General features: G+C 47.1%; 1 protein-coding gene across 1 annotated transcript; it reads right to left on the reverse strand.

Moving 5' to 3' along the window:
* Positions 1 to 294: 294 nt before the first annotated feature.
* On the reverse strand, positions 295 to 13,987 carry LOC146209276 (glutathione S-transferase B-like). The gene is made up of 4 exons (XM_084598804.1): positions 13,782 to 13,987; positions 3,271 to 3,484; positions 2,429 to 2,620; positions 295 to 515 (listed from the first exon to the last, which is right to left on the reverse strand). The coding sequence occupies exons 1-4, from the start codon at positions 13,871 to 13,873 to the stop codon at positions 324 to 326; spliced, it is 690 nt and encodes a 229-aa protein (XP_084454930.1). The 5' UTR covers positions 13,874 to 13,987; the 3' UTR covers positions 295 to 323.
* Positions 13,988 to 14,496: the final 509 nt, after the last annotated feature.

Raw genomic sequence — 14,496 nt, forward strand, 5'->3', positions numbered from 1 at the left:
TAGAGCAGGCTCTGTACTTCCCTTTTGAGAGAACTGCCATTGTCTCCGAGTCATTCACACAATCTTCTTTCAGTAGGAACGCTTCAAGATCATCGCCAGCTTGTAACCTCGATCTTAGGGAGAGATTCTGCGGCCGTCTGTAGCGGTACTTGATCCTACGAATGCGAATTTGCGTGGAGACTTTCCGTACTTAGTCAAAACGTGGCACACGCAAGATATTCTCAACAGGATTTGTACAAAGCAGTGAACTTTATTTTATTGAAAAGAGGAAGGCGGTCTTCATTCGGCCGGTGCCAAGCGCCAGTGTTCTGTTGACTGATCCATCAGCAGTCATCGGCAGGCGGCTTGTTCTGGGCCGCCAGTGCTTTAGCGTAGGGGCTCCAGAAGGGCCAGGCCTTGAACCGGTCGGAGGCCAGGTATTCCTTGAGTCCAGGCAAAGCAGCCACACGATCGCAGTACTCAACGAGGGTAGGGTAGCCCTTGCGGAAGGTGCTAGGACCAAGGGTCTTAATCACCTGCGAAACACGGCATTGATATATGTTACGCACCCCACTGGGCCAAGCACCAGTTTTGTTTTTAACGAAGCCGTAGGAGTTGCAAAGGGATCGTATAGCTTGTATAGAAGAGTTCGCTAAGAGTATGAAAAAAAAAAATATTTATTCTGACGTTTCTCCATTGCTTAAGGCGAGTGCAGGTTTGTTTGTTTTTTCTTCTATGTGATGAATAAAATTGTCGCCAGACGGTTTTGCATCTAAATATGAAATATATCTAATGGTACTTGCTATTCCTGAAAACCGTGCTAGGAAATCTGTAATACTAGGCAAATCCGACGTTTTTTGTGCCGTAAAAACTGACAGGTCCCGCGTGTTTCAAGCTTCAGATTTTTCCTGGCTCTGAAGAATATACGAAATCGCGTAGAGATTATGACCCTCGCCTCCATCTGCCCTTCAGCGATTACATAGTCACCTCCAACCGCCTCCGAAGGCGGCAGGTATAGTTTGAGAGCTGAAGGACTCGAATTCTACATTCCACGGTTATTTTACACGCACGCTGAGCGTTGCGCATGAAACGCGGCTATAGCGGCACGTAGTCGTACCGCTAAACGAGACTCGTTTACAGCGATACCGTAACGGACCCGCGTAGCAGAAAACACGGTGGCGTGGTCAGGGTCGTGATCGAAAAATCTCCAGATACGCCACTTTTCATATCTGCTCGATGGAGCATATAGTGTCGCCAGCGTGCGGCGGCCCACGAAACCCTCGCTACCTAGTGTATACGCCGCTGCCTCAACAGACGGGGCACGAGCAGAAATTAAAAAAAAAATCACGCGACCAGCAGATTCGCATGCTGCAACCGCGCTGCTCTTAAGTATGGTTTCAGCAAAGTAAATCAGCCACGACTGGGACTCGGCTTAAGTTTTTTTATGGTTTCTTCTGAGTCAGCCACTTGGTTACCTTTACGATGCAGCGGTGGCCAGCGCGCTGCGCTAGCTGTAACCATCGCAGACATACAAGCCAACTAGTGAAACGTCACCTTCGAGTGACGCTGGAAGCTGATTTCGTTCGCTCAAACCACGGTTGAGAGCAGCACGGTCGCGGCGCGCGAACACGGTAATCACATTATTTTTTATTTATTTCGCACAATTGGTTTGGACCTGGGAAAAAAGACACACGCGAGGCTTTCCGTATCGATATCTATGAAATGGGGGTTTCGGAAGCTGCTCTCAAACTTTGCGAGTTCTATTTGGTGTCTGTAGTCAATATTTAACAATTTAGGTAAATTACCTGAACTAGTGTGTTGCAAAAAGACTTTACCTGAAGTGCACAGGGTGGCTGGCCGTGATATGCAACCGCTTTCTATCGCCTGGCTCAAATATGTTTTAGCCCTTGGCCCAAGTTAGCTGGTACTTCAGGTATACTGCCCTGGCGAACCTCCATGTGGCAGCATTTTTCACGGCATTTCTATAAAAACCGCAGTGCAGCTGTTCGTCGTACAACGCTCTGGACGGTTACGCTACTTCTTTAATTAAACTGGAGAAAGCGTCCGCTTTTTATCCGGCGAAGAAAATGAGGAATAGTTAAAGATTGCGATGCATGGGACTCAAATTGACGCCTAAAAGCTAATATCAGGACGCAAGTTTGACAAGGACGCCGATCCGCCGCCCGTAGACCATTTGGAGCACTCACAATGAAAAAGAAAGAACAATTCTCTTACAACGTTGGTACCAAACTCAAGCGGCTAGCTCGAACGACGAGAATTTCCATTTTGGACAGTGCTTGCGCTGCTAGCCTGGAGCTTCCATAACTCTTGCTAACACCAAATTTGCGTCAATTTCCAGATGTCACCTCTCTGCCGCCTTTGGTAGGAACCCTGTGCATGTTACGAACACAGCTAACATCTAATGAAGGAGTTTTGAATATGTACACACCTGTAGAGTCTCGTAGAGATGAAAGTCCACGTAAGTAACGCTCTTTCCAGCTCCGAAGGGCCCGTACTTTTTCAGGTACGCTTCGAATTGCTTCAGCTTGTCTGCAATGTCAACCAGGAACTGGCAGCGCTTCTCCTCCGTGTAGTCGGGGTCGTAGCACAAGCGCACGGACGACCAGAGGACGTCGGCTGACTGCGAAGACAGCGACGTAACGGCGAAAAGAAGCACAATAAAAAAAAGTGTAAAAGCTTCGTCCCATTTATTTAAGAATCAACTTTTATTCCACACTTGTTTTCGAGTTGGTATTTTGTTCAAGCTGGTAACTACAACAGATCAATATTTATCTCCTCTTCATTTCGATGGCTGTTTAGAACACGAAGGATTCAAGAAATCATGATATTAGAGAAGTTCTAAAGATGCCAAAAGCGGACACTTGAAGGAATTCGGAAAATGTGATGGAGGGGAAATATACCGATACCAAGTATACCAAGTATGCCTGCAGCCTCCAAACTACAGACGTAAAATGAATTTGTTTCTCGTATCAGGATAGATTAGCCCTCCCTTTTTAAACCCAGATGAGAAGTATACGTTCCTACCAAATGCGTCCCAAAGCCGGACGTTGTACAAATGATTGACCCCAGGCTGAAAACCACTGTTATTGCTGTGCAGGCGCGAAGATGTGTTTCCATGAGGCATAACCAGCGAACGTTCGAATGAATGCAAAAAATTCTGAATGAATATAGAGGACATTTCTGTGACACAGGCGCTTAGAGCCCCACTCGAAGCACCGAAGTGCTTTTGTGTCATGGTCTTCTAGATCATATCTGGAAGGCGTACTTTACCTGGTGCTCCAGTTGGTCGACCCGTCGCACGGTCTCTTCGTCCTTTGGAGCCAGCCCATGCTTTCGGCCCAGGTAGCGCAGGATGGCTTGACTCTGCGTCATCCGCACATCGCCGTCGATCAAGTACGGCATGTTGGGGAAGTCCAGGTCCAGCTTGTACTTCACCGCCAGCCATTCGTCACGGCTGGGTTCCGGACCATCGCCGAAACCGTATCTGCGTAAAGAGACGAACAATATTAGACGCATACGGCGGATTGCACATATTCGTGATGGAGAATTTCGAAACCTCTTGCTTGTGGTTTGCAAAATTCGTGGTTATAGATTGCAAAAATTTGTACAAGATGGCTGATTGCAAGCGCTTCTGGTAACGGACTGCAAGCATTCATTTTGCAGTAATTGGCGTTAAAGGGGCTTTATATAAGCCAAGTATAGACTCTTCATTCACAGTATCATTAAATCATTAACTTCAATTATCAAAGCGCTGCTTTAAAGACAAAGACGAGGGAAGGAAACGAGAAGAGCTGTATATCATTTTGTATTTTTTAGAGCTTGCGGTAGTTATTGCGTTTGCAAGGTATATATAGGTACCATTCCCCCAAACGGGCTGCAAGGAAAACCCCCACCCTTCAGAAGCCCCGTCCAACACCCCACCGCCCACTTATCTTGACGACCTCCGCCTACAGAAGCCCAGGTAGCAGCGGATGAGAAAGCGGCTGGGAAACAAAATAAAACAAAATCGACGTGTGATGTAAAGCGTGACTTCCCTTGTTAACTATATAATATTCAGAAATAAGGCAGCGTGTAAAGTATAGTAGCGGTCGACTGCGAACTATTCCTGGTAATTTATTGTTTAAGACATCTTTTATAACAGCGATGTCTATCACATAATTACCTTCGACAGACATGGGCAACTCGGTTGGCATGCAATATTTTTCACTCCTACCGTTGGCGCAGGCATTTGGTTTGCAGCGTCTAAACTGTTACTGACAACCGTACAAGCTCCAGACCATTGCTCAATGCGATTCCGAAGTCAAGGGCGCGTTTGTAGGGCGAAAGAATCAAGAAGCCCAGAAAAGAGAAATGGCTTCACCTGATGTCACATAACTGTGCGACACTGGTCCTTCAGTTCAGTTCAGTCGTGTCCGACTCTTCGTGACCCTATGGACCATATCACGCCACGCTTTTTGGTCTCTCACTATCTTCCTAACATCACATAACTTCATTTGCAGCGTCTCAAGGATGCCATCTAACCATCGCGTTCGCTGCCTACTGGTCCTACGTGCTGCGAAAAAGGATAACGAAAAGGTAGTTGCTGTCATACAACCGAACGCCGACGCGCAGCGTTTGTATATTTCCTTCTGCTATGTCTGGAAGCCGATAGGTTCTGACACACGCTTGAAGACTACAGTCAAGCAAAATGCATATTGACCACTTCGCGCCGTCGCAAGACTTAACGGAATTAAGCACGGAACTCGCAATGTCATTTCTGCACCTAGGCAGACTTAAGTGCACACCTGGGATTTTTCTTTCCTCTTTCCTTTCTTACTCTGCTTTCAAAGGCATTTGTAAGATGCTTATATGCGGCACAACTGCCTAATCATGCGAAATAGAGATTGGGTCCTGCAGAGCGAAACACTCCTGGCTACCGAGCTCAAAGGACACAGCCTCTCAGTCAATCCGGAAAATAAATGTCCCATCGTCATCACGATATAACCTATTCTGCTGTTAAACATGAAGGCTACACCGCACCTTCCAAAAAAGATAATATTTCTTAAGAGATCAGCGAAAACTATGATTCACAACTGACCAACACATAACCATCACTGAAAAAATATTGCTTAGTCAAACTAGGTAAATGTGCTCCATAGTAGGCTTACCGTACCTTTAGAATACAAACAACGCAAAACTACGGGACGACAGAAAACAAACACGAGCGAGACGAAGCGACAGACAGCGCTCGTGTCTGTGCTTCCTTTCTATCATCCCTTAGTTTCGCACTGTTTTTATTCTAAATCATGAACCAACTAGCCCTTTTCTGTAGCTATAAGTGGTTTAGTTCGCTCAGTGCAGGCCCATTGTCTCTAACAAGTAAACGTTAAGACTGAACAGCATGCGAGACGTCAATCTGTCGATTAACTAGCACTGGCTGTCATATACGCGCTTCCCTATCTGGCTTCTTTCCATGCGTCAATGTAACAGATCTTGATAATCATGCTAATATGAAGGCTATTTATTCATTTCGGAGCAATAAACTAGTGAACAAAACTTTATTTACGGTGCCTGTTTTGCAAATATCCAGAAATATGATTTACATAAAGCGAAGTCACTCTCCACGAATGCTAACACTAAATAAATATTCACTCCCTCATAATTATTTGCGCAACGCTATAACTGCACTGGAGTGCAGTCAGCTGAAGTGTCCTTGCAGAGACTAATTCGTAACGCAGTAATAAACTGATTGGAGAAGCTCTTAAAGTTTGGCGACTGCACACGAGGAGTAAGCGAAATCAAGTTCTGCTCATTCCACTGAATTAGTGCATTATTTTACAACAGTCAGCGAAAGAAGGGTGCACATGACAATCAGCAGCTTTTCAGGCTTTCAGTGACTTAGGGTTCTCAATGAGCAGCGGCAAATCAACTGATAGTTCACAGATAAGGCGGATTCCCAAAATCGCTTGCTCCTATTGTCATCTCCCGCAGCACTGACTCGCCTTTGCACTATACGGTCTAACTAGGCTACAGCTCCTTGACGATGGGAACTAGTCCGAACCGGTTCGAGCACTTGGCCCGGTGTGGCGGTAAGCAGATATCGCTATCGCAGCAGGGAGTGGAGCACGGAATGGGTGTCTCAGGTGCACGCAGTGCCTGGAAATGTGATCACTAAGCCGTATTACATCACCGCTGTCCTTGGACGCCTTCAGTGGATGCGCCGGGCAGGGTTTCCACACGTGCTGGACTAAGTGACTCTGAGCAGGACACGGGATACGCAGGAATTTCTTTGTGCATGTGGCAGCCGTGCCTGTGTGCGCGGCTCGTTTCTACAAGCTCAAATGAATGAATGAAAAACTTTATTCAGACAAAGGGAATTCTCCCGGCGTGGGTGGGGCCCTCAGTCCAAGGCCTCGGTGGTTTTTGCCGTCTTGAGCGCTCTGTCGATCAGTTTGAGCTGGTCGTCGGGAGTCGAAATGGCTGCTCTCGAAAAGCAACGAAGAAAGTTGTCTGCCATCGTGGACCCTAACCTCCTTGCATGGGAGCGAGTTAATTGCACGATCGAAAAAGATTTGTAGAACGCAATATTTGTAAACAAAAATTTCGCGCGAGAAAAAGTGCACATATGCATTAAAACCCTAGAACTTTTCGGAACGGATTTCTTTGAAGCAAAGCCTGCCTGTGCCGGTCACATTTTACCTAATCATCTAAATGCAGGTGATCTGCCTAGGGCTAGGTTAGAGCAAAACGGGAGTGATAATACAGCGGGAAAGATTATTGCGAAGGCAACAAAGGCAACACAATAAAATATGCAACCTCTAACTTAATACCAGAATTATATACCTATAGCACTGGCCACAACAATTTAAAATTGTCTCCAAAGAATCAGCAGGTCGTATTTAGGACAGCGTCCAAACATTGCATGGTTTTCCTCCGTGCGTGTACTCAGAAAGCAGCTAGATATATAATACATCGCTTGTTTCTTTTCATCTTGACACCTTGTCCGAACACTTAGAGGCCCAACCCAACTCCATGTACCTTGTAACATGGTTCCTACACGAAACAATAACTAGACTGTCGAGTACTTCTAAATACCGCTTCTGATACCATTTAAGTTAATTTTCCCAATTTTCCTTGAATATATTCGCTTCCACTCTGCCGACGATCAATGAGCAATAATACGGCGCGAGATGTGCCATAAAATACTCCTTATCAGCGTCAGGCAGCAGTCGCACCAGAAATCAACGAGAAGACGTTACGAGATAAAAGCGTACGACGAGCGGAATCCAGGAATTCAGCTGGAGTTCTACACTTGCGGGTGGCCGTTTCAAGCAACTTCATGAAATCATATCAAGTCTCCACGTTTCCAACGACACGGAATTAAGTGCCTTCAGAATACGGAGCCATGTTCGGCCAACACATCAGCGACAGGTAGAGGTAACGCGGGTAACGTCCAAAGATTCGACAGTCACCCGCACTGCTATTCTCGGAGGGCTCAACACTGGAGCGCCGCGCGATGTCTAGACGCGAGTCAACAAAATTTTGCGGCGTATATATAATAGGATACAACTTAAGAGCAGTTGCTAAAAATGGGCAATTGTACGCGGTATGTGGATTATTCCGCTTAACTGTAAATGAACCCAGATTTATATTCGACTGTGTCAAGCGAGCCAGAGGGCAGAGGCATCGAGACTCCTGAGCGTATGATTTTGTATGACGGTTAAATTTTATTCATACAGACAGAAGAGCCTTTACAGCAAACCACTTTGTCACTAAGGGGTTGTGTGTAGTGATTACGGCAGATTTGAATTATATCCAACAACATACCTTCAAAAACCTGTTCGGAACAGTTCAAGTTCAGATTGTAATATAGGCCAGCACCATACTTTGAAGTATGTGCACCAGCGCAATGACTGGCCCGCACACGAGTTAAGTCGACGCACAGAGTTGCGTGACCACCACACGACACTTAGTGGGCCCACTGTCCAGATAGTAGAATATGGCGTCTCTTATGCCCTACAAACCATACCAGCCATTCTACTACATGAAGGATTTCGTAACTCGTGGGGGAAAGAGGTCCACATATCCTGGCTATATTTCGGGTTTCCCACTTGACTTGTCCAATTTGTGTGGCTCACTGGTGCAATAAAATAAACATGTAAACGCGGCCATTTACTTCAAGGAACGCCGCAGCTGCGCGCTTGAAGCAAATTCAATGCCAGCTATGGCAATGTACGTTGCTCAACTCACGAAAAGCTAACTTTTCCTGGCATTACCAGCCACGTGCAGCTTCTCATTCTCCACACAGATGTGACACTAACTCACGAAACGCTAACTTTTCCTGGCATTACCAGCCACGTGCAGCTTCTCATTCTCCACACAGATGTGACACTAACTCACGAAACGCTAACTTTTCCTGGCATTACCAGCCATGTGCAGCTTCTCATTCTCCACACAGATGACACTTTTGCCGTTGCTTTTAAATTGCAACTGCCATCCCCAAATATGCCGTATCAGCGACATGTAGCTTATAGCTGCAAATATGTAGCCTAGACACAATGGTCCGGGAGGAGAAAGAAAGTGAAAATTGGTTACTAACATGTTAAAGAATGTCTAGGGTGTGCGTCTGAGTACACGCAAAATCGCGAGCGCATCGAGCGCATGATACTAGAGAGCTGCGGTTCATCGCACGCACTGAATACCATGTTTTCACCATCTGGTTTTGCGCCGTTAAAGCAAATATCCCCACCTGAAGTCAAGCATAAGCTGAGAGCACAAATGAATGAGTGGAGCAGCAAGCTTAGCTTCACAATGCTTACATTTGAGCAGTCTCTTATACATGTCAGTGATTTTTGAGAGGCACATTACACTTGTCTCGCACGTACCCAGATTTCTTAATAGTACGCCATGATCGTAGATGTTTTTCGCACACGGTAAATTTTCGCCCTCGACAGTGCGTGATACTCGACCACGGATGCCTTATAACAAACAAAACATGCACCTCGCATTTGACCAATAAAAACAATATGTACGTCGCCCAGTAATTATTTTACACGAGTGCTCTTCTTAGAGAACGTTCGGTATTTCCAGCGTATAACAAAATGAGAGACTGGATCCGAAGTACAAGTCAAGTATGATGTGGCCTGCCACTGACTTGTGAAACTAATTTCTTGTTCAGATATGCTAAGTCGTTTTTAATCGTCTGCTCCAGAGAATACACATGAACAACCAGTTTTTCTTCTATGAACTTCACTTTCCATAATTGTCTGTAGTACTGGCAGGTCTGCGATGCGATTTGCAATGCACTCCCCAGACGCAACACGAAGTCTATGTGGGCACGGCGACGATGCGGGAGTGTGGCAGTGAACCTCAGTGGGTATATCTAGTTTTTTTCTTTTTTAAGACGAAAGCCTATAATGGGCCAGACTGTCGGCGTTCTTTCGTTCGATCACACTATAGCTGTAAATCAAATGAAGTCATGATGACGTCATCACACAAAATAATCCTGTCTCCATCGGGAATCGAAGCTCCGTCCCTTGCATTCCCAGCCGAGCGCTTTAACGAACTGCGACACGCCCGGAACTTTTTCTTTATTACCACCTTTGGCATGGGAGGGGTACCAAACATGACAAAACACGTCAGCAATACATTTACTGACCTGACAGGCGGAAATCGTTTTCAACAGCACCCGTTCATCAAGCACTCCAAATCTATGCTGGCTAGCCAGGAAGTACTATATGCGCTTCTCTGAAACATATGATACTTTCAATGAAATGCTCAAGTATAGATCGCACTTCGATATCCGAGTTGTTATACAGCACCCTCGTTTTCCACAAATCGTGAAACGCACATCATAATTCTCCTTGTCTACCATGAGGATGATAGCAGCAATGACAATGACGCTGCAATTAGTGATAACACAATGATAACAGTAGCAATGATAATGACTGTGCATTTAGCTGATGATACGGAGAGCAAACGTGATGCACTGTGTGCCCCCGCAACGCTTAGGCTTTCGCAATTCTTCAGTGTAGATTCCACAGTGCTCTCGGAATGTTTTTTTTTTCTGCTAGAGATGGCGCCCCTATCAGAAACAGTGTCACCGCTCAGCGTTCCTTTCGGAGTGTTACGCTCATCCTTGTCCAGATTATCAGTGCGAGTGCTATTTACGAGCGGGAACAGATCTCTTGTCGACCTGTTTGCTCACAAGCCTTTTGCAACACTAAGAAAGGGACTGCCTGCGCTAATCAGAAGGGCGCGCGTTACATGATTGTGTTCCTACGCGCCTGTATCCCCCGGCAAACTGCAACGGGGGCAACAGATGCGTATGAACGCAATCGTGTAATGCGCGCCACACTGCTTGGCCTAGGCATGCCTTACATGCAAAGCAGCGATGGAGGCTAGTTGGTTTACCATTTCAAGAATTTTCGCGCAACGATATACACAGATACACAAGAAAGCAGGAACCACGTACACAGGACAAGAGAATGCGTCTGTACTGTTTTAAATGTAACCCTGTTATCAATAAACCTTAGTTGTCAGTGCGCGCTTGTCCTGTGTACGTGGTTTCTGCTTTCTTCTGTATCTGTATATCGTAGCGAGAAAATTCTTGAAATGCCTTTCATAATTTTTGCAGTGCAACGAATAGCTTGTCGTTCGGCGTAGGGATAGTTTCTCTTAAGCCCGGTCCCCTCTCGGCGCATTCTTTAGTGCCCCAAGACCGCCTTATCAGCTCACGGAAGAGAACAGAGACTAGCGCCAACTGCGAGATAGGGGCTGCGGAATACTGTCTTCCCAGGTCTTGTTTGCGAAATACTCGAGCGCTATACGCAGAAAAATGCAGATGCCGCTATCATCGCTGTTTGCTGTTGCTTTCAGAAATAGCGCATGCACGCAGGCCGCAGCCGATCGTAACCGTTCACTGACAGCCTGACAAATGAACAGAGCACACTCGAGCGATCTGAAGACCCCGCCTAAACCGCAGATGCAGTGATTTGCACTTTGAAATCAAGATGACATGTAACTAGCACACACAGATTCGACTTTTACTCGACTTAAGGCCCGTTAACACGACTGGCAGAGACTGTGCGACCATTTCTGTCGAAGAAAGACTCCCACAAATTGTCGAAAAGCGCCAGTTGTAGGAAATTCGAGCACTGCTTGATTTTCCATCCTTGCGATTTCTGTTCACAAACCGATAACGAATTTAGCGGCGTGTCTGAAGTGGAGCAGAAGTTAGTTTTACACCCAGCTCCTCACTGCTGCTGAACAGTTAAAATCGACAAGTTTCGTTCTGCACGAGGACAATACTGGAAAGCGACACGCACGAGACCGATCGGTCGAGCTGAGCGGCTCTCTGGTCACACGCGACAACCGGTACCTTGGAGACTCGCAAGTTTGAATGGCCCTTAACACTATGAACCACGTATACACGCAAAGCCCTGCAAGTGCAGTTAATTTCATTCGCAGGCAAGCTGGACGGGGAATATGGAGACTGGCTTTCCTCCTAATGCCAAGTACGCGAGGCCTCGAAATCAATAATTATTATTATTTTTTGTTAAACTTTTGCACAACGTTACTAACTTCCCGTGAATACTAGTGGAGCTTATGTCCCAGCCGTAAAACTTGAGTGTCAAAGCAGGTAGCTTGATAGATTGGTTGGTTTGTGGGGATTAACGTCCCAAAGCAACTCAGGCTATAAGAGACGCCGTAGTGTGCACTGACATCGCACAGCACACAGGCGCCTGCTTTTCGCCTCCATCGAAAAGCTGCCACCGAGTCCGGGATTCGATCCCGCGCCCTTGGGAACAGTAGTCGAGCGCCGTAACCACTGCGCCACCCCGGCGGGGCAGCTTGATAGAGTTGCTAGGGGTACCGCGTATGTGAAAAATCGCACAACAGCCTGTTACCAAGGCTAGTCGGCAGCACATTTAGCTCGAAAACCAAAGGCAGTGAGGCCGACACACTCCAACCCCTCCCATCCGTGAAACAAATGAGATTTTTTAAAAAGAAATTGTTTTCTTTATTGTTTGAGGCATGCGGCAACTTAATTCGTATTACACATATATTAACCACTTTCGCTCCAAGCGCAATGTCACGTTTCAGTCGAGCGCTGTTGGCTGTTTGAAACTCTTGCGTAAGGACATGCGACTGTGACGTCATGATCCTGTCGACCGATCATGAGTCTTGTGAAGACGGCCGGACGCTGGCCGTTAGGACAACGGTGAGTTTCGCGCTAGCAGAAGCATTAAAGCTATGGCTTTGAAAATGAAACTGAGCGTACGAAGTAAGAACTATGTTTCCCAACGCACTCTAGCGGCAGATGCATGTGCATAGTGGGTGCATAGGACACATCCTTCACTTTTGATGGGCGACTTATGGATAGTAAGGGCGAAGCCGCGCTTTTTCGATTAGTGTTCATCGGGAGTACTTTTAACCAGCCATGCTTCATTCAGAGATTTATACCATTCACAGGCACCGTGCAGAGAGCTTTGATATTTGGCGGCCCTGAATCATTCAGCATACATTCCTACTTTCAGAGCACGTGTTTGCCTGCATCCCTTGGTTTGCAATTCTCTTCGCGGTTGCCCTACGGCCGCCAAAGCGCAGCGTGCTAACAATAAATCCTCCAATGAGGGTTTACAGGTGTCCCTGACCAACGCTTGTTGAAGCAACACAAATGCGTCACTGCCGATTGCAAGGCGCCATTGAAATGCGTCATGGTTGCTCGTGATCCAGCTGGATGTGCACTTCCAGTGAGAGTACGCAGAACTATGTTTTGACAGCGTTCACTGGCTCCATTTCACATGCGGTGCACTCCTTCTCCGGCTATATTACAGAGCACGATTAAGGACCAAACACGTGCCATGAAATATGTAGCGGAAAATAATGTATCTAATACAAATATTAGCACACGCCGCTAAGGCACTGGCTTATGAACCCCAGAAACGCCCTCATTTCTACCACGTATGAAAAAATTTACAACACCGAAGAGTGCTCCGTAAAATCTCGTCCACACCTGGACCTTCCTTACGCAGTGTGTATCCTGCTGCGATGAATTTTGTCTCGTGAGGGCATCGCCCCTCTTGTCGCCTTAAACAACTCGCATTATTTCCATTCACGTGACATTTTAATTATCCCGTAGTTGCATTTCATCTGCCGCTCTACTACAGGGTAGCTGGTAACGAGATCCTTTCCGGCCATATTAAAATCAGGTTTTTTTCTCAACCAGTAAAAACATTTGTCAAACGGTCAAGGCCAGGGAAGAATTAGTTTCCCGGCCACGACTCGTTTTGTTCCCTTCGCTTTCAAAATCCATTCAATTAAAGAGCAGCTCTGATCCTCTCTTCCTCGAAGATTAGGATTTCCGCGAGTTCTGTTGAAGCCATACGCTTATAAGCAACACCCTCCTCTACCAGGGATCTAAACGCCTAAGGCTACCTCCAAAGTAGATAAAGGACGGATACAGAACTACCCACAAAGTAAACACGAGACCGCTGTAGTGCTTTTGTTCTTAACAGCGAAATTCGCCCAGGAACCAAGCCGGCTCTTTTGATTCCATTATGAATAAAAGCTCTACAGAAGCAAAACGGAAACGAGAACTGACGTCCAGTACGTACGTCTCATTTTAGCTTCGACGCGCTTGGCAAACACGCCTGAATTGCACCGGAAAGGCTCATTACGTGGACGCAACGCCTCTTCCGCGAGCCGCCCCTACGACCCGCCTGACAATTAGTTACCGCGTTAGGAATGAAGCCGACGCACGGAATGCATAGATGAGCGAAGCGAGCAAGGAAGCGCACCTCTTGTCCTCGAAGGGGACGCCGACGTGGGCCAACAAGTAGCGGATGGGCTCTGCCAAGCCGCGGATGTCCCAGTAGCCGAGCACCACCATCCTCGCAGTAGTCAACTCGAAAGCAAATGCTGTTCCTACTCCCAGGGCGGCGGAGTTGGGTGGAGTGTCAGTGCGGATCAACGGCTCAACAGCATAAAGTGACGTCCAGTGACGACACACCCCCGCCACGATGCGCGCGCAGCCTCGCGTCGGGTATATTTCGCACCGCCGCCGCCAGGGGCCTCGTAACTATGGCTGCTCTTTTTAGCTGCTCAGCGTCTCCTGAGCTGCCGTTGAACTCCGCTACCGCGGCCTTGTCCTCGAAGGGCAAGTGAAAGGGAAGCGGTGAGAAGCGGTTCGTCGCGGGCTCCGCTTCTGCCTGCGTCTGCGTTACGTCTGCGCCGTCGTCGCCGCATTCCACGAACAGGGCGCGAGCTGCCAAATACGGAAAGCAGAGCGACCGTGCTTATCTAACAAGAAACTACTGGATTCTTGCGCTTGCGCCGCGCATTATGTCGAACTACTTGTCCCTTTCGCGTGCATTTTTTTTTTTGTTTTATTGAGCCCAGATTGCACATGCGCCCAGTTGCGAGCGTCATTAGGTTAAACGCCACGACAGGCCTCGCCCCCCCCCCTCCCCCATTTCTTTCTTTGAGACCTCCACATAACGATCATAACCCACG

This window comes from Amblyomma maculatum, chromosome 1 (assembly GCF_055883805.1).
Source record: "Amblyomma maculatum isolate TAMU_Amacu chromosome 1, ASM5588380v1, whole genome shotgun sequence".
NCBI classification, from domain to species: domain Eukaryota; kingdom Metazoa; phylum Arthropoda; class Arachnida; order Ixodida; family Ixodidae; genus Amblyomma; species Amblyomma maculatum.